This window comes from Coregonus clupeaformis, chromosome 38 (assembly GCF_020615455.1).
Source record: "Coregonus clupeaformis isolate EN_2021a chromosome 38, ASM2061545v1, whole genome shotgun sequence".
In the NCBI taxonomy this organism is placed as follows: Eukaryota; Metazoa; Chordata; class Actinopteri; order Salmoniformes; family Salmonidae; genus Coregonus; species Coregonus clupeaformis.
This window is the reverse complement of record NC_059229.1, coordinates 2331925-2351693: the sequence shown is the minus strand read 5'-3', so window position 1 is coordinate 2351693 and position 19769 is coordinate 2331925. Positions and strand designations below refer to the sequence as shown.

Genomic DNA, 19769 nt, shown 5'->3' with positions numbered 1-19769 from the left:
GGTAGGCCCACTTCATCCTGATCTGGCTCAACGTCAGAGCGCTCAGCATTGCTGACTGCTGTCAAGAGAGTATGAAGAGCTACACGTCAGTTTACTTGGTTTGTCTTCAGCAGATGTAGGTATGTACTCGAGACGAAGATGGTACATGAGACGAAGGTCTGATCTTTTCGCCATTCTTACGCCTTCGCGTCACTTCTCTCCACTGTCATGGCGAGAATACCTATCTGCGTACTCAAGACAGTCAAGGCTGCGATTGATGCACACAACTGCACCAAATCATTATTTTGCTGCCTACATTCATGTACCCATTGATTCTTGGAAGAATATAACTTAGAAATACCTCATGAGCGTAGATAAACTCTTACCCCATCAGAACCCAAAATATAAGCTTGTTTTTACTCCAGTGTTTATAAACAAAGTAAATGTAAACCAACACTATATAGCTTCAAAACTATCATGGATATCATGGATGCATGGTCAGTCCTGCATCCATAGCTCTGTCTATGAATTTGAGAGGGGTTACACTCAGCAATTTATCACTTTGCTATTGTTTCTACTGCTGATTTTAAGAATGATACTCTTATATCTTCATACCTTTTTGTTTGGAAACAATGGTCAGCTTAGATAACAGGTGAAGCGGCTTGATCAAGGTTCCACTATTGGAAGAAAGCAACTTCTTTCATTTGTATTGGCGGATCGCAACCAACTGAAAGGTGCATACAGCGCCACCTACTGTACTGGAGTGTGTACCAAGCTGTTTTTATTACGGGTCGCCACCCTCTGGTTCAACGAAGCTACTACACCCATTGCATTCTTCACAACTTCACTGATGTCTCTTCAATTAGGTTAGGTGGTGATAAATTATACAAACATATATCCTGAATGATGCCCAAACCATGCACTAAAGACTCATGAAAAACGAAACAGTAACATAAATGACCTTTTTATTTACATAATGTATAGTCAACACAACATCTCATAATTAATGACAGTGAATTACGTGAATAATGAAATACATAATGACAGAGAAAAATACACTGTGTACACAAAGCTGCATCCAGTGTTTCAACTTGTGTAAATGATATACACACTGGGAGTAGAGTTTGGATGATTCCTGATTTACAGGAGTTTTCTAACCGGGATTTCCGGCAAACCCGGGAATTTGGGGAAAGTTACCAGAATTGTGCAACCCTAGCTGGGAGTCTGGGATAGTATGATGATGTGCGTTGGTAACACCAGCGGTCCTGGGAGCTCTATAGCTGGGGGTGGAGGGGGATCTGGGGCTGGAGAGAACCTGGGGGCTGGGTGGAGGACTGGAGGTGGAGGGGGGTCTGGGAGAGAAGGGTAGCCTGGAGGGGCAAAGGATCTGGGGCTGGAGTGAACCTGTGTGTGTATATAGTAAAGATCATGTATAGAATTTCAGGGTAGGTTGTCATTTATAGAAGGTACACACTGAGTATACCAAACATTAGGAACACCTTCCTAATATTGAGTTGCCCTCAGGACAGCGTCAATTCATCGGGGCATGGACTCTACAAGGTGTCGAATGCGTTCCACAAGGATGCTGGCCCATGACTCCAATGCTTCCGACAGTGTCAAGTTGTCCTCTGTAGCTCAGCTGGTAGAGCACGGCGCTTGTAACGCCAAGGTAGTGGGTTCGATCCCCGGGACCACCCATACACAAAGAAATGTATGCACACATGACTGTAAGTCGCTTTGGGTAAAAGCATCTGCTAAATGGCATATTATTATTATTATGTCCTTTGGGTGGTGGACCATTCTTGATACACACAGAAACTGTTTAGCATGAAAAACCTAGCAGTGTTGCAGTTCTTGACACAAACCGGTGTCTGAAATCTTTTGTCTTGCCCATTCACCCTCTGAACGGCACACACACGTCTCAATTGTCTCAAGGTTTCAAAATACTTATTTAACCTCCCCCTTCATCGACACTGATTGAAGTGGATTTAACAAGTGACATCAATAAGGGATCATAGCTTTCACCTGGTCAGTCTATGTCATGGAAAGAGCAGGTGTTCTTAATGTGCATTTGTCCTGAACTTTCTTGCTGTTTTTAATATTGTTTTTATGTCATGTGAGAGCTCAGGCGAATAAGGCTTGTAATGTATTTACCTGTAAACCACGGTTTGTTGTTACCTTGTTACTGAGTAAAGTAACACTATTACTGTACCACCCTGTGTTACTAATGTGTTTCACCAAACACTGGTGAAATTACATCCATATGCACAATAAAACGTTCCCGAGAGGGATTGACTTGAGACAATAGAAAGTATTGATTTATGGAGATAGAAACTGAATACCTTTTTGGAGGAATAGACACTTTAATTCAAATGTGACCCTCATTTCATATGCTTTAGTAAATTTTTATGACAATGTACATCAGGTTTAAGAAAAAAATTAAGGAAAAAAAACAGTCAGTCAATATTGGTTAGATGCCCAGCTTGGCAACACCATTATAAGGTCAGTGTTGGGCACTGCACTGTGCATTATCTTCTGATTTTCTTTTAGGTATTTAAAACTCTTCCCACACTAAGAGCAGTGGAAAAGCTTCTCATCTGGTGTATCTTCAGAGTTGTTAAATGCCTGAAACTCTTCCCACACTGAGAGCAGTGGTAAGGCTTCTCTCTGGTGTGAGTTAGCTGGTGTCTCTTTAGGTCTGCTGTCTGACTGCAACTCTTCCCACATTGAGAGCAGTGGTAAGGCTTCTCTCCGGTGTGAGTTCGCTGGTGTCTCGTTAGGTGTGCTGGCCGACTGAAACCCTTCCCACATTGAGAGCAGTTGTAAGGCTTCGCTCCTGTGTGCGTTAGCTGGTGTTTTTTCAGGTGTCCAGCCTGACTGAAGCTCCTCCCACACTGAGAGCAGTGATAAGGCTTCTCCTCTGTGTGAGTTAGCTGGTGTGTCTTTAGAGCTCGTGCCCAACCAAAGCGCTTCCCACATTGAGAGCAGTGGTACGGCTTCTCTCCTGAGTGAGTTCGCTGGTGTTGTTTCAGGTCTCCTGCCTGACTGAAGCTCTTCCCACACTGAGAGCAGTGGTAAGGCTGCTCTCCTGTGTGAGTTATCTGGTGTTTCTTTAGGAAATATAAACTGGTGAAGCTATCCCCACATTGAGAGCAGTGATAAGGCTTGTCTTCTGTGTGAGTTAGCTGGTGTATCTTCAGAGCTCCTGCCCGACCAAAGCACTTCCCACACTGAGCGCAGTGGTAAGGCTTCTCTCCTGTGTGCGTTCGCTGGTGTGTCTTCAGGTGTCCTGCTTGACTGAAGCTCTTATCACACTGAGAGCAGTGGTAAGGCTTCTCGCCAAGGTGTATTATCCTCTGGTGTCTCTTTAAATGCGCTAAATTACTGACGCCCTTCCCACATTGGGAGCAGTGGTAAGGCTTCTCTCCTGTGTGAGTTTTCTGGTGCGTCGTTAGTTTGCTTGGTGTCGGAAAGCTCTTCCCACATTGATCACACGGGTAAGTCTTCTTTATTTTGTGAGTCTGTTGGTGTGATTTGAGGTGAGTTGGACAAATAAAACTGCCTCTGCAATCTGAGCAGGGGTGGGGCCTACAAGTGTGTCTTCTCAACTCCTCTGGCTCATAGAAACTAGTGAAGCAGTCCATGCAGTGATGATGTTTCTGTCTTGAGTTCCTCTGTCTGTGTTGTTTATGGCTTCCTGATGCTGTGGAACTGGGCTCACTGTCTGAACCTGGGTTGGAGTTCTCTCCTGTGGGAATATGGATAGATAGTCGCTAGTGAAAGTCTGCACACCTCTTGCATAGTCTTCACATTTTGCTGCCTTAAAACTAAATATCAAAAAGGGAATAAATTAGATTTTTTCACAACCAATCTACACAACCTACCCCACATTTCCAAAGTTAAAGAAAAATATAGAACATTTCCCAAATAATAACAAACAAAATTAGTCTTGATTGCGTATGTCTTCAGTTAATACTTGGTGGAAGCACCCTTGGCAGCCATTACAGCTCTCAATTATTTTGGATAAAATTCTACTAACTTTGCACATCTCTTAGGGAAACATTTATCCATTGCTTTTGTCGGTTTTCCTCAAAATTTTTACCTGAGCTTTGCTCCTTTAATATTTATTTTGATCCTGACAAACTATCCAGTCACTGCCAGTGACAAGAATACCCATAACAGGACCCTGCCACCACAATATTTAAAGATACAGACACAGGTTGGTAAAGTTGCACAGTGGGTTAGTGGTATACTGCTACCACAATCTCTATCTAGAAGCTGAGCTAATGATAGTTGTGGGAAGTGAGCTGTCAATAATGGCAATAATAATTTTGGAATCCCCTGCTTACCTTGTTCAGTGATTCCATCTACTTCCTCCTCCTCTTCCCCTAGACGTTGAGCAGCCACATCCCTGTTCTCCTCCTCTTTGACTGGTCTCTCTTCTTCTTCCTCTTTGACTGCTCCCTCCTCCTCTGTGACTGCTTTATCCTCCACCTCCTCTTTGACTGCTCTCTCTTCCTCTTCTTCCTCTGTGACGGCTCTCTCCACCTCCTCTGTGATTGCCCTCTCCTCCGCCTCCTCTTTGAATGCTCTCTCATCCATCTCTATCCCCTCCTCTTTTACTGCTATCTCCTCCTCGATTCCTCTCTCTTCCTCTTTGACTATCACATTGAGTTCCAGTGTTTGACTGCAGTCCCCCAGCTTCACTGAGACCATCTCTGGACCCTGCTTTGAGGTTCTCTGGGCTGGAACACCACAGCCAGAACCCAGGGACTCCATGGACATGGGTTCAGACATGGAAGGCTAGAGATGGATTCAAAAGAGGAGGCACAAAAAGTGAAAGGTGAGTTTCACAAACAGGGTGAGTTTCACTTAGAACAGCTTTGCTAATAAAGGGATAGATTGACCATGCATGAAAAATATTCCATCTACTAGGATTCTGCTAAGAAAATGTAGCTAGCTAGCTAACTAACATTGCTGTGGCGATTTTTATTTTTTATTTAATTTTTTATTTCACCTTTATTTAACCAGGTAAGCCAGTTGAGAACAGGTTCTCATTTACAACTGCGACCTGGCCAAGATAAAGCAAAGTAGTGCAATAAAAACAACACAGAGTTACATATGGGGTAAAAAAAACATAAAGTCAGAAATACAACAGAAAATATATATACAGTGTGTGCAAATGTAGCAAGTTATGGAGGTAAGGCAATAAATAGGCTATAGTGCAGAATAATTACAATAGTATTAACACTGGAATGCTAGATGTGCAAGAGATTATGTGCAAATAGAGATACTGGGGTGCAAAAGAGCAAAATAAATAACAATATAGGGATGAGGTAGTTGGGTGGGCTAATTTCAGATGGGCTGTGTACAGGTGCAGTGATCGGTAAGGTGCTCTGACAACTGATGCTTAAAGTTATTGAGGGAGATAAGAGTCTCCAGCTTCAGAGATTTTTGCAATTCGTTCCAGTCATTGGCAGCAGAGAACTGGAAGGAATGGCGGCCAAAGGAGGTGTTGGCTTTGGGAATGACCAGTGAGATATACCTGCTGGAGCGCAGACTACGGGTGGGTGCTGCTATGGTGACCAATGAGCTAAGATAAGGCGGGGATTTGCCTAGCAGTGATTTATAGATGGCCTGGAGCCAGTGGGTTTGACAACGAACATGTAGTGAGGACCAGCCAACAAGAGCGTACAGGTCACAGTGGTGGGTAGTGTATGGGGCTTTGGAGACAAAACGGATGGCACTGTGATAGACTACATCCAATTTGCTGAGTAGAGTGTTGGAGGCTATTTTGTAAATGACATCGCCGAAGTCAAGGATCGGTAGGATAGTCAGTTTTACGAGGGCATGTTTGGCAGCATGAGTGAAGGAGGCTTTGTTGCGAAATAGGAAGCCGATTCTAGATTTAACTTTGGATTGGAGATTCTTTATGTGAGTCTGGAAGTTGAGTTTACCGTCTAACCAGACACCTAGATATTTGTAGTTGTCCACATACTCTAGGTCAGACCCGTCGAGAGTGGTGATTCTAGTCGGGTGGGCGGGTGCTAGCAGCGTTCGATTGAAAAGCATGCATTTAGTTTTACTAGTGTTTAAGAGCAGTTGAAGGCTACTGAAGGATTGTTGTATGGCATTGAAGCTCGTTTGGAGGTTTGTTAACACAGTGTCCAATGAAGGGCCAGATGTATACAAAATGGTGTCGTCTGCGTAGAGGTGGATCTGAGAGTCACCAGCAGCAAGAGCGACATCATTGATATACACAGAGAAAAGTGTCGGCCCAAGAATTGAACCCTGTGGCACCCCCATAGAGACTGCCATAGGTCCAGACAACAGGCCCTCCGATTTGACACACTGAACTCTATCTGAGAAGTAGTTGGTGAACCAGGCGAGGCAGTCATTTGAGAAACCAAGGCTATTTAGTCTGCCAATAAGAATGCGGTGGTTGACAGAGTCGAAAGCCTTGGCCAGGGGTCGATGAAGACGGCTGCACAGTACTGTCTATTATCAATCGCGGTTATAATATCGTTTAGGACCTTGAGCGTGGCTGAAGTGCACCCGTGACCAGCTCGGAAACCGGATTGCATAGCGGAGAAGGTACGGTGGTATTCGAAATGGTCGATGATCTGTTTGTTAACTTGGCTTTCGAATACTTTCGAAAGGCAGGGCAGGATGGATATAGGTCTGTAGCAGTTTGGATCTAGAGTGTCACCCCCTTTGAAGAGGGGGATGACCGCGGCAGCTTTCCAATCTCTGGGGATCTCAGACGTTATGAAAGAGAGGTTGAACAGACTAGTAATAGGGGTTGCGACAATTTCGGCGGCTAGTTTTAGAAAGAAAGGGTCCAGATTGTCTAGCCCAGCTGATTTGTAGGGGTCCAGATTTTGCAGCGCTTTCAAAACATCAGCTGTCTGAATTTGTGTGAAGGAGAAGCGGGGGGGGGGGGCATGGGCAAGTTGCAGCAGAGGGTGCAGAGTTGGTGGCCGGGTTAGTGGTAGCCAGATGGAAAGCATGGCCAGCTGTAGCAAAATGCTTGTTGAAATTCTCGATTATTGTAGATTTATCGGTGGTGATAGTGTTTCCTAGCCTCAGTGCAGTGGGCAGCTGGGAGGATGGCGTCGATATCTAGCTAGTAGTTAGCCATTTTTTAGCTAAAATGGTTTAACTGTAGCTTACTGATTAATTTTACCGTCACCTTTCTCACTAGGGTGGGACGAGATCTAGCTAGATAGCTAAATTACGAGCATGAAGTTAGTTTAAAGCCGAACCAAAATTAAATTTGATTTGTAATCACACTGGCCAAATGGCTAAGTAAATGATTACTAAAATGTAAGTTAGGTTGGCTAGCTAGCTAACAAACGGCCTAGCTAGCTAGCCATGCTAACTTACTAAGGTTAGCTAGTGATCAGTGTTGCCTGATTGAGATGAACGATTCACACGTCACATATTTGGTATTGTTGTATTGATAACAAATAATGTGATCAGTCACAACATAGCGTCTTGAAGATAGCTAAACTAACACGATTGCTAAGAACGATAGCTACCTAGTTAGTTAGCCTAGAGGTTGAAGATGACAACCTAGGCACCTAGTAGCTAGCTAGCTAACTTGGCTAGACATTTCTAATGTGGCCTAGCTTTTTGTAGATACATGTTGATTGGATGTACGAATAATCTGACTACTAAATAATGTTAAGTACATAGAATTGTTATAGAATGTTATAAAGTATGAAGTTGAATCAGACAATGATTTGAGCGTGTATAATAGATTTGTAGTTGTAAACACAATTTGCAAGTGTGTAACTGATGCGTTGTGAACATGAAAGAATAATCTGTAATCGCAAACTGGTAATTTAATATTTGCATCTGTAAACCTGCACATGTCAATTTCTCGTGCTCAGACTTTTGGCAGTGCTTTAGCGCTCTACCGTGACAAAAATATTTGTAGATGTGCAAACAGCGATTTGCAAGCAAGGAGAGCGCGAGAGTGAGCAGGAGTTCTGGGAGGTGGGACCAGTTTCTTTTAACCAATCAGATGAGGTTTTCATAGACCAGCATACTCTACAATGGTTGGTTGGTGACATGGGCCGTGTTGTCTGGCGCAACCACCTGTCAATCAAGACATGAGTTACCAGGTTACCACTGAGACTGATTGCACAATGTCCACCAAAGCCCAGCTGTTAGCTGTCACGGCAGGTAAGTTTATATGTCTTTCTTTTATGGATAGTGTTATGTTCCCCAGCAAGAAATCAAACATTGTTGCTCAAACAGAAGAGAGAACTAACAAAGAGTCACTGACAACAACCAAAATGAAACCTGTGTGATTCTAGGAGGGGTTCTGAAAGACACTCATGGGGGAGTCCACTAAATGTTGACTAGCAACAAGAACTGGGACCTAAAGACTGAAGACACCCACCATGAGGTAGAGTGAGAGCGGGTGATGCAAGAGCGAGCGGCTCCCTCTGCCGGCCGAAACAAGCGCAAACACCCCTTGACTATAAATACTGTAAATGATTACAACATGATTATCTCACGTTCTCCCACATTTCAGGTTGGCAACACAGGTCACCCAAACATGAGCAAACAAACTGTACTATTAATACATCAAGTATTACCCATTTTTCTTTGATGTTACAGACAAATTAGGACCAACAATAGTAGCCTGCCTCTGACTTCATCAGAAACTTGCCCATACAGGTATATAAATTCATCAATATAATACCAACCAACCTCTTTTGACCTTGGGGGGTTTATTTATTTAAAGCATTATACTGCCATTGTACTATGGTAACACACAATTAATAAAGATACTACCATATGATCATTTTTGGTACCATTTAATCAAATTGTGCATTACCATGGTTGAACGTATAATGCAGTTTAATACAATGGTATTTCCATGATCCACATCTACATGGTATAATTGATGCAATACCATGGCATTTTTTAGGTGCATGGCAGTACCATCATACTTCAAAGCTAAAACCATGGTACAGTTCCATGATTCAGAGTATACCATGGTATAAGTCAAAAGTACCATAGTAGTACCATGGTATGAATGAAAGTACCATAGTAGTACCATGGTATGAATGAAAGTACCATGGTACATTTTTGTAAGGGTCACCGAGGATATGGCCGATGTTCTCTGCTGGTGCCAATAAGATACTGTTCGCTCAATTATGTTAAGAATTGTGATAACTAAAAGACAGATTGGAGTCTTTTCATGGTCATCTCTTTACAAACAGTTTTTCCGCGATTGTATTTTTAAAAATTGCGATATGGCTGGCTGGGTCTATCTGCTGTTCACTGACAGTCGCAACTTAATGATCTATTTGGTATTTGCAGCGCACGCTGCCCAAATTGCGGGCACCTCCGACTGTAGGCTATGCGATTTAAATCAATCCACCCTTAAAATAAAAAGGAAAAAAAGAAACTAATGATCCTCTGTGGCCAAATCATGCTGTCTGGTGTTATTGCCTATTTGTTTGTATTTCTGTATAGACAGGAGTAAGCTAATTAGGATATATAATTTTGGCATTTAATTATATTTCCTTTAGGGAAAACTTCCCCTCGCCTTATGGACACGCCGCGTATGCCTTTTAATGTGGCATAAACACGACCAGTCATGATGTTTTCATCTGATTGTCAAACATTCACTTAACAAAGGCGCTCCTGTAGGCTACCCGCGCACATTCGTTCACTCACAAAATAATTTCAGCATCCCAAACTCCAATTTGATGAATGGAAAGAGACAGATCCAGAACTACGTGTGGTGTAATGAAATTCTGTGAACGTCATTAGGCCTACACTTGTAGCCTGAATTGATGCATCTACTGTTGTCCACGCGCGCCTCGTAGCCCCACATATATATATATATATATATATATATATATATTACCGGGACGCCGTACCGGACCGTTCCGCCTTACTTTCACCCCTGATTTAACTTCCTAATAAAGCTTAGTCTTACCTTGGAATTTGACTTTGAGAAGTTGCTACCGATGCTAGCTAGCTAGCCACGCTTTCTTCTTTGATGAGGTTTAACGGCGTTTGGCATCCAATGAATGTTGCATTACCGCCACCTTCTAGACTGGCGTATAACTCTCTCATACTTCGCTTAATAAAAAATAAAAATACTGCAGTTTTTTTTTTTAAACGGTGTTATTTTGGACGCAGTATTTGCAGCATACTGCAGTTATACTGCACTCTGACTGCATTTTTCCCCTCCGTAATGGGTCCTACCTCAGGCCAACAGCCTGAACAGTAGCAACTCCTCGGCCTCCGACCGCAAGGCACTACAGAGCGTAGTGCATAGGGCCCAGTACATCACTGGGGCCAAGTTTCCTGCCATCCAGGACCTCTATACTAGGCGGTGTCAGGGGAAGGCTCTCAAAATTGTCAAAGACTACAGCCACCCTAGTCAGACTGTTCTCTCTGCTACCGCACGGCAAGGGCCACGTCTAGGTCCAAAAGGCTTCTCAACAGCTTCTACCCCCAAGCCATAAGACTCCTGAACAGCTAATCATGGCTACCCGGACTATTTGCAACCCCCCCCCCGGGTGGTTCAAAGGCAGGATTAATTCTGGTAGTTAATACCTGGCAAATGTCAACATTGACCGGCACAGCTACCTAACGTTAACGCTCTCCCATTATTAGCCTATCTAGCTAGCTAGCTATGTTATCGTTTTATTTAACAGTATGTCCGTTCGAGTAAACTAGGCCTTCCTATTGCTGTTATGTTGCGTTATAGCTACATGTTGTGAATGATTTTGTTGACATTTTCTTCAAATATCACTTCTACATGAAGCAACATCGGACTTAACTAGCTAGCGAACGATAGCAGCAGTTACCGTGGGGTGCGCAAGAATGGGCTGCGTCGATTATGCTGTGTGTCATTATTGTAACTTTACTAATGTTTGCACCTGTCAGATTTCAATCATTCAGGAGACGGAATAATGCTAGAGTCCAAAGGCGGCAAACAGGGAGAAGCCGGCTGATAAATATGAGGGTTTGCCTGATCGCTGACCCTACCATCCAGCTGTTGAACAGGATTGTACATTTGCCCTATATCCATGCAGTACATGAGGAGTAACACACAGTACAGTGCTTGCTTTGTAAGTAAGCTAGGTGTGAGTCTATCTTGTGATTAAAACAGACTTATTGAAGGTTATTTTACTGATAAAAGATGTGGACTGTTTCCCTGTGTATATTAGGATACTTTTTATTAGATTAAATAATGTTTCCATATCTCAGGAGCTTTAGAGTATCCTGTGAGGCAGATCAAAGTGCCCTATGGTCAGGAGGAGAGCAGCTTCTTGAACGTTTTTGGGGAAACATACCCCCAGATGAATCCAAATTTAGAGGCCATTAAGACAGACAGGAGGAGGCTGGTTCCCCTGCAGCTGGACAGCATGTGTCCAGCTGCAATCAAATCAGCTGGGCTAGGAAGGTCTGCCCTGTACTTAAGATTGAAAGTATTTGATAGCTTGTGTGTTAGGAAGGTGGCGGTAGATTGAGCTTTATTATGTCACTCGATAAATCCCAGAGGTAATGAATTACATTTTAAAAGAAACTTCATTTCCCCACTGTATACAAAAGTGATAAAGTATTTGAGCAACTACTGATTTGTTGTATTTTTATGTTAAAGGATACTGTAAGGGAGGAGACAACGTCGGAGGCAGAGACTCAGCCTATGTAGATAAGCCTCCCTGTTGCCTCACCACAAGCTTCCGTAAACACTAGAGGTTTGAAACGTTAAATGACCTTTTCCACTTTTATAATCAAATTATAAAGTATAACATTAGTTATAGGATTCTTCTTGTAACTTAACAATCCGAATGGCTTTGTTTATTACTGTCTCCGTATTGATTTTCAGTCTCGAGAGGAAATGCGGGAGATACGGCGTCTTCAAGACGAGGCCTACCGTCGCTCTCTGGCTGCAGACCAGGATAAAGTCTGTATATAATAGAACTTAGTAAATCTGTTCAAATAACACATCGGCATTCCAACAGGAAACACTTTTTCATATACAGAACAGATTAATTCATATTTTAGCCACAGGAGATGAAACGTCGTTGTTTTGACGAGTGGGAGAGCAGGCAGAGGAAGGTAAGGGATTTCACCAAGGTGATATCTGTGTATTATGTAAGGGATAAACGCAGACGTTCTGTACATTACCTTGGAAATAATGAGGAGTTCATTTTCCCCAAGGTAATGTACATAAAAGGAGGCGCTTATCCCACAGTTGCCAAAGAAAAGAATACCAAAGCACACATTTAATCGGCTGAAACCGTGCTGATACTATGCGCTGGCTTCTAGCTCCCACCACCCCAGCCTCCGCCTGTCAGGTTCTGTGTTCCTGCCGGGGGGATTGGTATAGCTTACCGCGCTCACTGTCTGTTTGGCCGGGCGGCCAGCTCTAGGAAGCGTCTTGGTGGTTCCAAACTTCTTCCATTTTAGAATGATGGAGGCCACTGTGTTCTTGGGGACCTTCAATGCTGCAGCAATTGTTCGATACCCTTCCCCAGATCTGTGCCTCGACACAATATTGTCTCGGAGTCCCACGGACAATTCCTTCGACCTCATGGCTTGGTTTTTGCTCTAACATGTACTGTCAACAGTGGGACCTTTTATATAGACAGGTGTGTGCCTTTCCAAATCATGTCTAATCAAGTTGTAGAAACATCTCAAGGATGATCAATGGAAACAGGATGCACCTGAGCTCAATTTCGAGTCTCATAGCAAAGGGTCTGAATACATATGTAAATAAGGTATTTCTGTTGTTTTTAATACATTTGCAAAAATGTCTAAAAACCAGTTTTTGCTTTGTCATTATGGGGTATTGTGTGTAAATTGCTGAGGATTTGTATTTTATTTGATCCATTTTAGAATAAGGCTGTAACGTAACAAAATTTTGAAAAAGTCAAGGGGTCTGAATACTTTCCGAATGCACTGTATATCCGTATTGGCTGTTAATGTTCACGTAATGACCATTAATCTGACATTAAATTAATGATACAGTCCATATTGTTTGTCTTGGTGTTTTCTGGTTTAATTTTTCAGAAACACTTTACGGACACTTCACTAATAACCAAAATCATTTGCTGATATTGACTAAGTACTGCTGCCATATTGAACTCAGCCAAATCGGATAATTTGATGTCCTACATTTAAGAACAAATTAACTTCAACCATTATTTAATTAGCACTATATGCAATAAGGTTTCCCGTCCGTTGCATGAAGTGACCGCTCCACTTCTGGGAACTGAACCTTTGTAGTGACTTATCAAATTCCAAATGCATTGATCTAAGAACTAAATCCACTAGTCCAAGGCTCTCCAACCCTGTTCCTGGACAGCTACCCTCCTGTAGGTTTTCAATCCAACCCCAGTTGTAACTAACCTGATTAACCAGGTAATTATTAGAATCAGGTGCGCTAGATTAGGCGGCAGGTGCGCTAGATTGGGCGGCAGGTAGCTTAGTGGGTAAGAGCGTTGTGCCAGTAACCGAAAGGTCGCTGGTTCTAATCCCAGAGCCGACTAGGTGAAAAATCTGTCGATGTGCCCTTGAGCAAGGCACTTAACCCTAATTGCTCCTGTAAGTCGCTCTGGATAAGAGCGTCTGCTAAAAATGACTAAAAAAAAAAAAAAAAAAAGATTAGGGTTGGAGTGAAAACCTACAGGACAGTAGCTCTCCAGGAACAGAGTTGGAGAGCCCTGCACTAGTCCAGCTTCAACCACATTATTCCAGCTGTCACAATGTGTCAACAACGTTATGTTGCTAACTGTAATAGGTTGCTGTTAATCACAATTATATAAAATGTAACAGGAGCCGAACCACCGGTTTTTACTTTATTCCTGCTTTGCCATCAATTAGGTCAGGTGGTGATAATACAACCAGGTATCCTGAATAATGCCCAAACCCTGCACTAAGAAGCATGAAAAACGTAAACGACCTTTTTATTTACCTTCAGTTTTACATCATGTTAGTATAGGTCAACACAACATCTCATAATTAATGACAGTGAATAATCAAATACATAATGACAGAGAAAAATACACAGTGTACACAAAGCTGCATACAGTCATTATTTATTTATTTAGTACCCCTTTTTCGTGATATCCAATTGGTAGTTACAGTCTTGTCCCATGGCTGCAACTCCCGTACTGACTCGGGAGAGGCGAAGGTCAAGAGCCATGCGTCCTCCGAAACACGACCCCACCAAGCCGCACTGCTTCTTGAACACGCTGCTCGCTTAACCCAGAAGCCAGCCGCACCAATGTGTCGGAGGAAACACCGTACAGCTGGCCACCGAAGTCAGCGTGCATGCGCCCGGCCGCTCAAGGAGTCGCTAGAGCGCGATGGGACAAGGACATCCCAGCCGGCCAAACCCTCCCCTAACCCGGATGACGCTGGGCCAATTGTGCGCCGCCTCATGGGTCTCCCGGTCGCGGCCGGCTGTGACACAGCCCGGGATCGAACCCGGATCTGTAGTGACACCTCTAGCTCTGCCTTAGACCGCTGCGCCACTCCGGAGCCCCCTGCATACAGTATTTCAACTTATGTAAATGCTATATACGCTGGGAGTAGGGTTTCAAAATTCAATTAACTTTTTCATAATTCCCAGGTTTTCCAGAAATCCTGGTTGGCGGATTTCCTGCTTATTGCCCCCTGATTCCAATAATTTCTAACCGGGATTTCCGGAAAACCTGAACATTTTGGGAAAGTTACCAGAATTGTGCAACCCTAGCTGGGAGTCTGGGATAGTATGATGATGTGCGTTGGTAACACCAGCGGTCCTGGGAGCTCTATAGCTGGGGGTGGAGGGGGATCTGGGATAGTATGATGATGGCGTTGGTAACACCAGCGGTCCTGGGAGCTCTATAGCTGGGGGTGGAGGGGGATCTGGGATAGTATGATGATGTGCGTTGGTAACACCAGCGGTCCTGGGAGCTCTATAGCTGGAGGTGGAGGGGGATCTGGGATAGTATGATGATATGCGTTGGTAACACCAGCGGTCCTGGGAGCTCTATAGCTGGGGGTGGAGGGGGATCTGGGATAGTATGATGATGTGCGTTGGTAACACCAGCGGTCCTGGGAGCTCTATAGCTGGGGGTGGAGGGGGATCTGGGATAGTATGATGATGTGCGTTGGTAACACCAGCGGTCCTGGGAGCTCTATAGCTGGGGGTGGAGGGGGATCTGGGATAGTATGATGATGTGCGTTGGTAACACCAGCGGTCCTGGGAGCTCTATAGCTGGGGGTGGAGGGGGATCTGGGATAGTATGATGATATGCGTTGGCACTTTCCACATTTATTAGACCTTGGACATTGGATTTGACAAAGGAGAGTTTGATGAGACCATCATTGAAAGAAGACCCCAGCGGTCCTGGGAGCTCCATGGCAGGGGGTGGACAAGAGTACAGTCAATACAGTCATGCTCTATTTGTTCTGTTCGTGTGTGTGTGTGTGTGTGTGTGTGTGTGTGTGTGTGTGTGTGTGTGTGTGTGTTTGTGCGTACATGCTTTCATCAGTGTGTGTGTACCTCTCTATGACCTTTGACCTGTGAGCGTATGAATGCCCCCAGTATGTGGTGGTGAGTGGAAGATGGGCCAGGATCAGTTGAGTCTCCTGGTGCAGACACAACAACAAAAAATAGTTCCTCAACTCCATCGTTACTATGGCATTCTCCTTCTGTAGAGGGAGAGAGACAATTATGAACATGTAAAAGGGTAGTGTTTATCATCCAAATCCTGTCATGTGACAAAGGACATTTTAACTGTGCGAGGAGTGTGTGCACGTGTGCGTGTGTACCTGTGTATGTGTGTGTACCTGTGTGAGTCGTGACTCCAGCTGCAGTGTGTTCCTCTGGTCTTTGTTCTGTGTAGTAGTAGCAGTAGTAGTAGTAGTAGTAGCAGTAGTAGTAGTAGTAGTAGTAGTAGTATTGTTAGCTGTAGCTGCGCTATACTTCTGCAGAGCACGCTGGTGTTCCATCAACACAGCTCCAACAGCAAACACAATACAAAACAACACTCACATTATTAACAACACAACACGCTGAACTATGTCCAGAGACAATATGACCTGCTGTATTACATTACAGATTATTAACAACACGCTGAACTATGTCCAGAGACAATATGACCTGCTGTATTACATTACAGATTATTAACAACACGCTGAACTATGTCCAGAGACAATATGACCTGCTGTATTACATTACAGATTATTAACAACACGCTGAACTATGTCCAGAGACAATATGACCTGCTGTATTACATTACAGATTATTAACAACACGCTGAACTATGTCCAGAGACAATATGACCTGCTGTATTACATTACAGATTATTAACAACACGCTGAACTATGTCCAGAGACAATATGACCTGCTGTATTACATTACAGATTATTAACAACACGCTGAACTATGTCCAGAGACAATATGACCTGCTGTATTACATTACAGATTATTAACAACACGCTGAACTATGTCCAGAGACAATATGACCTGCTGTATTACATTACAGATTATTAACAACACGCTGAACTATGTCCAGAGACAATATGACCTGCTGTATTACATTACAGATTATTAACAACACGCTGAACTATGTCCAGAGACAATATGACCTGCTGTATTACATTACAGATTATTAACAACACGCTGAACTATGTCCAGAGACAATATGACCTGCTGTATTACATTACAGATTATTAACAACACGCTGAACTATGTCCAGAGACAATATGACCTGCTGTATTACATTACAGATTATTAACAACACGCTGAACTATGTCCAGAGACAATATGACCTGCTGTATTACATTACAGATTATTAACAACACGCTGAACTATGTCCAGAGACAATATGACCTGCTGTATTACATTACAGATTATTAACAACACGCTGAACTATGTCCAGAGACAATATGACCTGCTGTATTACATTACAGATTATTAACAACACGCTGAACTATGTCCAGAGACAATATGACCTGCTGTATTACATTACAGATTATTAACAACACGCTGAACTATGTCCAGAGACAATATGACCTGCTGTATTACATTACAGATTATTAACAACACGCTGAACTATGTCCAGAGACAATATGACCTGCTGTATTACATTACAGATTATTAACAACACGCTGAACTATGTCCAGAGACAATATGACCTGCTGTATTACATTACAGATTATTAACAACACGCTGAACTATGTCCAGAGACAATATGACCTGCTGTATTACATTACAGATTATTAACAACACGCTGAACTATGTCCAGAGACAATATGACCTGCTGTATTACATTACAGATTATTAACAACACGCTGAACTATGTCCAGAGACAATATGACCTGCTGTATTACATTACAGATTATTAACAACACGCTGAACTATGTTCAGAGACAATATGACCTGCTGTATTACATTACAGATTATTAACAACACGCTGAACTGTGTCCAGAGACAATATGACCTGCTGTATTACATTACAGATTATTAACAACACGCTGAACTATGTCCAGAGACAATATGACCTGCTGTATTACATTACAGATTATTAACAACACGCTGAACTATGTCCAGAGACAATATGACCTGCTGTATATGACAGCAGCATGTCCAGAAACAGATTGAGTTTCTCCACCACCTCCTCCTCCTCCTCCTCCTCCTCCTCCTCCTCCTCCACCTCCTCCTCCTCCTCCACCTCCTCCTCCTCCTCCTCTCTGGTGCCCTGGTAAACACAGGAAGAGTCAGCAGCAGAGAAGAAATCCTCTGCATCCCAGTTGGCACCCTATTCCCTATATAGTGCACTACTTTTGACCAGAGTCTTATAGAGAACAGGGTAAGTTAGTTCATGAAATCAGGTTTCATCCCAGTTGGCACCCTATTCCCTATATAGTGCTCTACTTTTGACCAGAGTCTTATAGAGAACAGGGTAAGTTAGTTCATGAAATCAGGTTGCATCCCAGTTGGCACCCTATTCCCTACTATAGGTAGGTTGCCTGGCTACCATTCCACAGGGCTCTGGCCCAAAGCCACGCCCACTAGCTTTTCTTCTCCACCAGGAGTCTGGATTTGCTTCCTCCCAGATGACTTCTGGAACGCCAACACATTCAAACTGTTCTGATTGGTCCCAGAAACCGGTGGGTTGGGCCAGAGCCCGATCTACACGAATCATGGATAATGCCATTTTGACTTTGGCACTAACCAGTTCTAGGATGGCATGGTCACAGTCATGTGACATAGCAAGATTCTATCATGTATTTTAAGCCTTATGCAGGAAGGAGAATTAACACCAAAAATGAAATCAATTCTCTGAGGATGGTGCATTAAAAAGGATTGATGAAAAAGCATTAAATAAAGTTTTAAATCCAGGCATGCCACATGATTGTGCAAAACACAGGGCCCTACCTACCCTGCCTGACGACTCATCCTGAATTTAATTTAGCTGCTCTATCGATCGCTCCACGCATCAGCCTGAACCGACCATCGTATAAGTTATTTACGCTGATTTCAAAATGCCGTGAGTCATGATTCCTAGGGAATAGGGTGTCATGTTGGAGACAGACATACTGGCAGAGGTAGAGATGCATTCAACCGCTGTCTGTTGTCAGCGTTTATGAGTTGGGCAGCCCTGTTGGCTTTAGTGTTGTAAACCGACTGTTGGATGTTGAGCTGCGTTCACTAACAGAAGTGTTGCATTGTGTTTGCCTCTACCTGTTGTGCAGCCTTGTTAGTCAGTGTTGTAAACTGACTTTTAGTGGATGTTGAGTTGCATTCACAAACAGTGTTGTGTTGAGTTGCATTCACTAACAGTGTTGTGTTGAGTTGAATTTACTAACAGTGTTGTGTTGAGTTGCGTTCACCAACAGAAGTGATGCATTGTGTTTGTTTACCTGTTGTGCAGCTTTGTTGGTCAGTGTTGTAAACTGACTGTTAGTGGATGTTGAGTTGCATTCACTAACAGTGTTGTGTTGCGTTGCATTCAATAACAGTGTTGTGTTGAGTTGAATTTACTAACAGTGTTGTGTTGAGTTGCGTTCACTAGCAGTGTTGTGTTGAGCTGCATTCACTAACAGTGTTGTGTTGAGCTGCATTCACTAACAGTGTTGTGTTAAGTTGCATTCACTAACAGTGTTGTGTTGCGTTGCATTCACTAACAGTGTTGTGTTCAGTTCCATTTACTAACAGAAGTGTTGTGTTGAGTTGCATTTACTAACAGTGTTGTGTTGAGTTGCATTCACTAACAGTGTTGTGTTGAGTTGCATTCACTTACAGTGTTGTGTTGAGTTGCATTCACTTACAGTGTTGTGTTTTGTAGAGTTTGTTATGTGGGCAGCTTGTCGCTCCCTTTCTGTTTCCCTTCCTCCTTGTTTTGTCCCCTCTTTGTCTGTTGTATCTGTATGTGTGTTTGTCCCCATTATGTGGGTGTGTCTGGAGTGGATCGGGGGGCGTGCTCAGGATCTGCCTCTCCTGTGCAGCTGCGGGTTGTTTCCAGTGATTCCTGCCTACGCAGCTGCATCCTATTCTCTCATCAACCTGCACTACTAATTCCTGGGCATGGCTCTCCACCGGCGCCAGATCGTTGTTCTTACTAGAGCGGTAACTTGGCTCACCAGTAGAGTTGAATTGTCTTTGTCTTCAGCCTGGCTCTTTACTCTCCTTAACCTGTCGTTTGTTTTGTCTTCAGTTCAGACACACCTCCCAACCTGCCTGCCTTCCTGCCTGCCTGCCTGCCTGCCTGCCTGCCTGCCTGCCTCAGCCTCTCCTTCCTCCGGAGCCG

At 43.4% G+C, this 19769-nt stretch overlaps 1 protein-coding gene across 2 annotated transcripts in view; it reads right to left on the bottom strand.

Annotated features, from left to right (window-relative positions):
• Window positions 1-19769, bottom strand: part of LOC121534260 (zinc finger protein 501) — a 644805-nt gene that overhangs the window by 26555 nt on the left and 598481 nt on the right. Inside the window, exon 3 of one of the 2 annotated variants that reach the window (XM_045211707.1) lies at window positions 1993-3727. The exons of the other annotated variant lie outside the window; for it this stretch is intronic. Coding sequence (XP_045067642.1) covers window positions 2526-3727 — 1202 coding nt within the window. The 3' untranslated portion in view covers window positions 1993-2525. Of the gene's footprint in view, window positions 1-1992; window positions 3728-19769 lie in introns of those variants that run through there. 2 annotated transcript variants of the gene reach the window in all.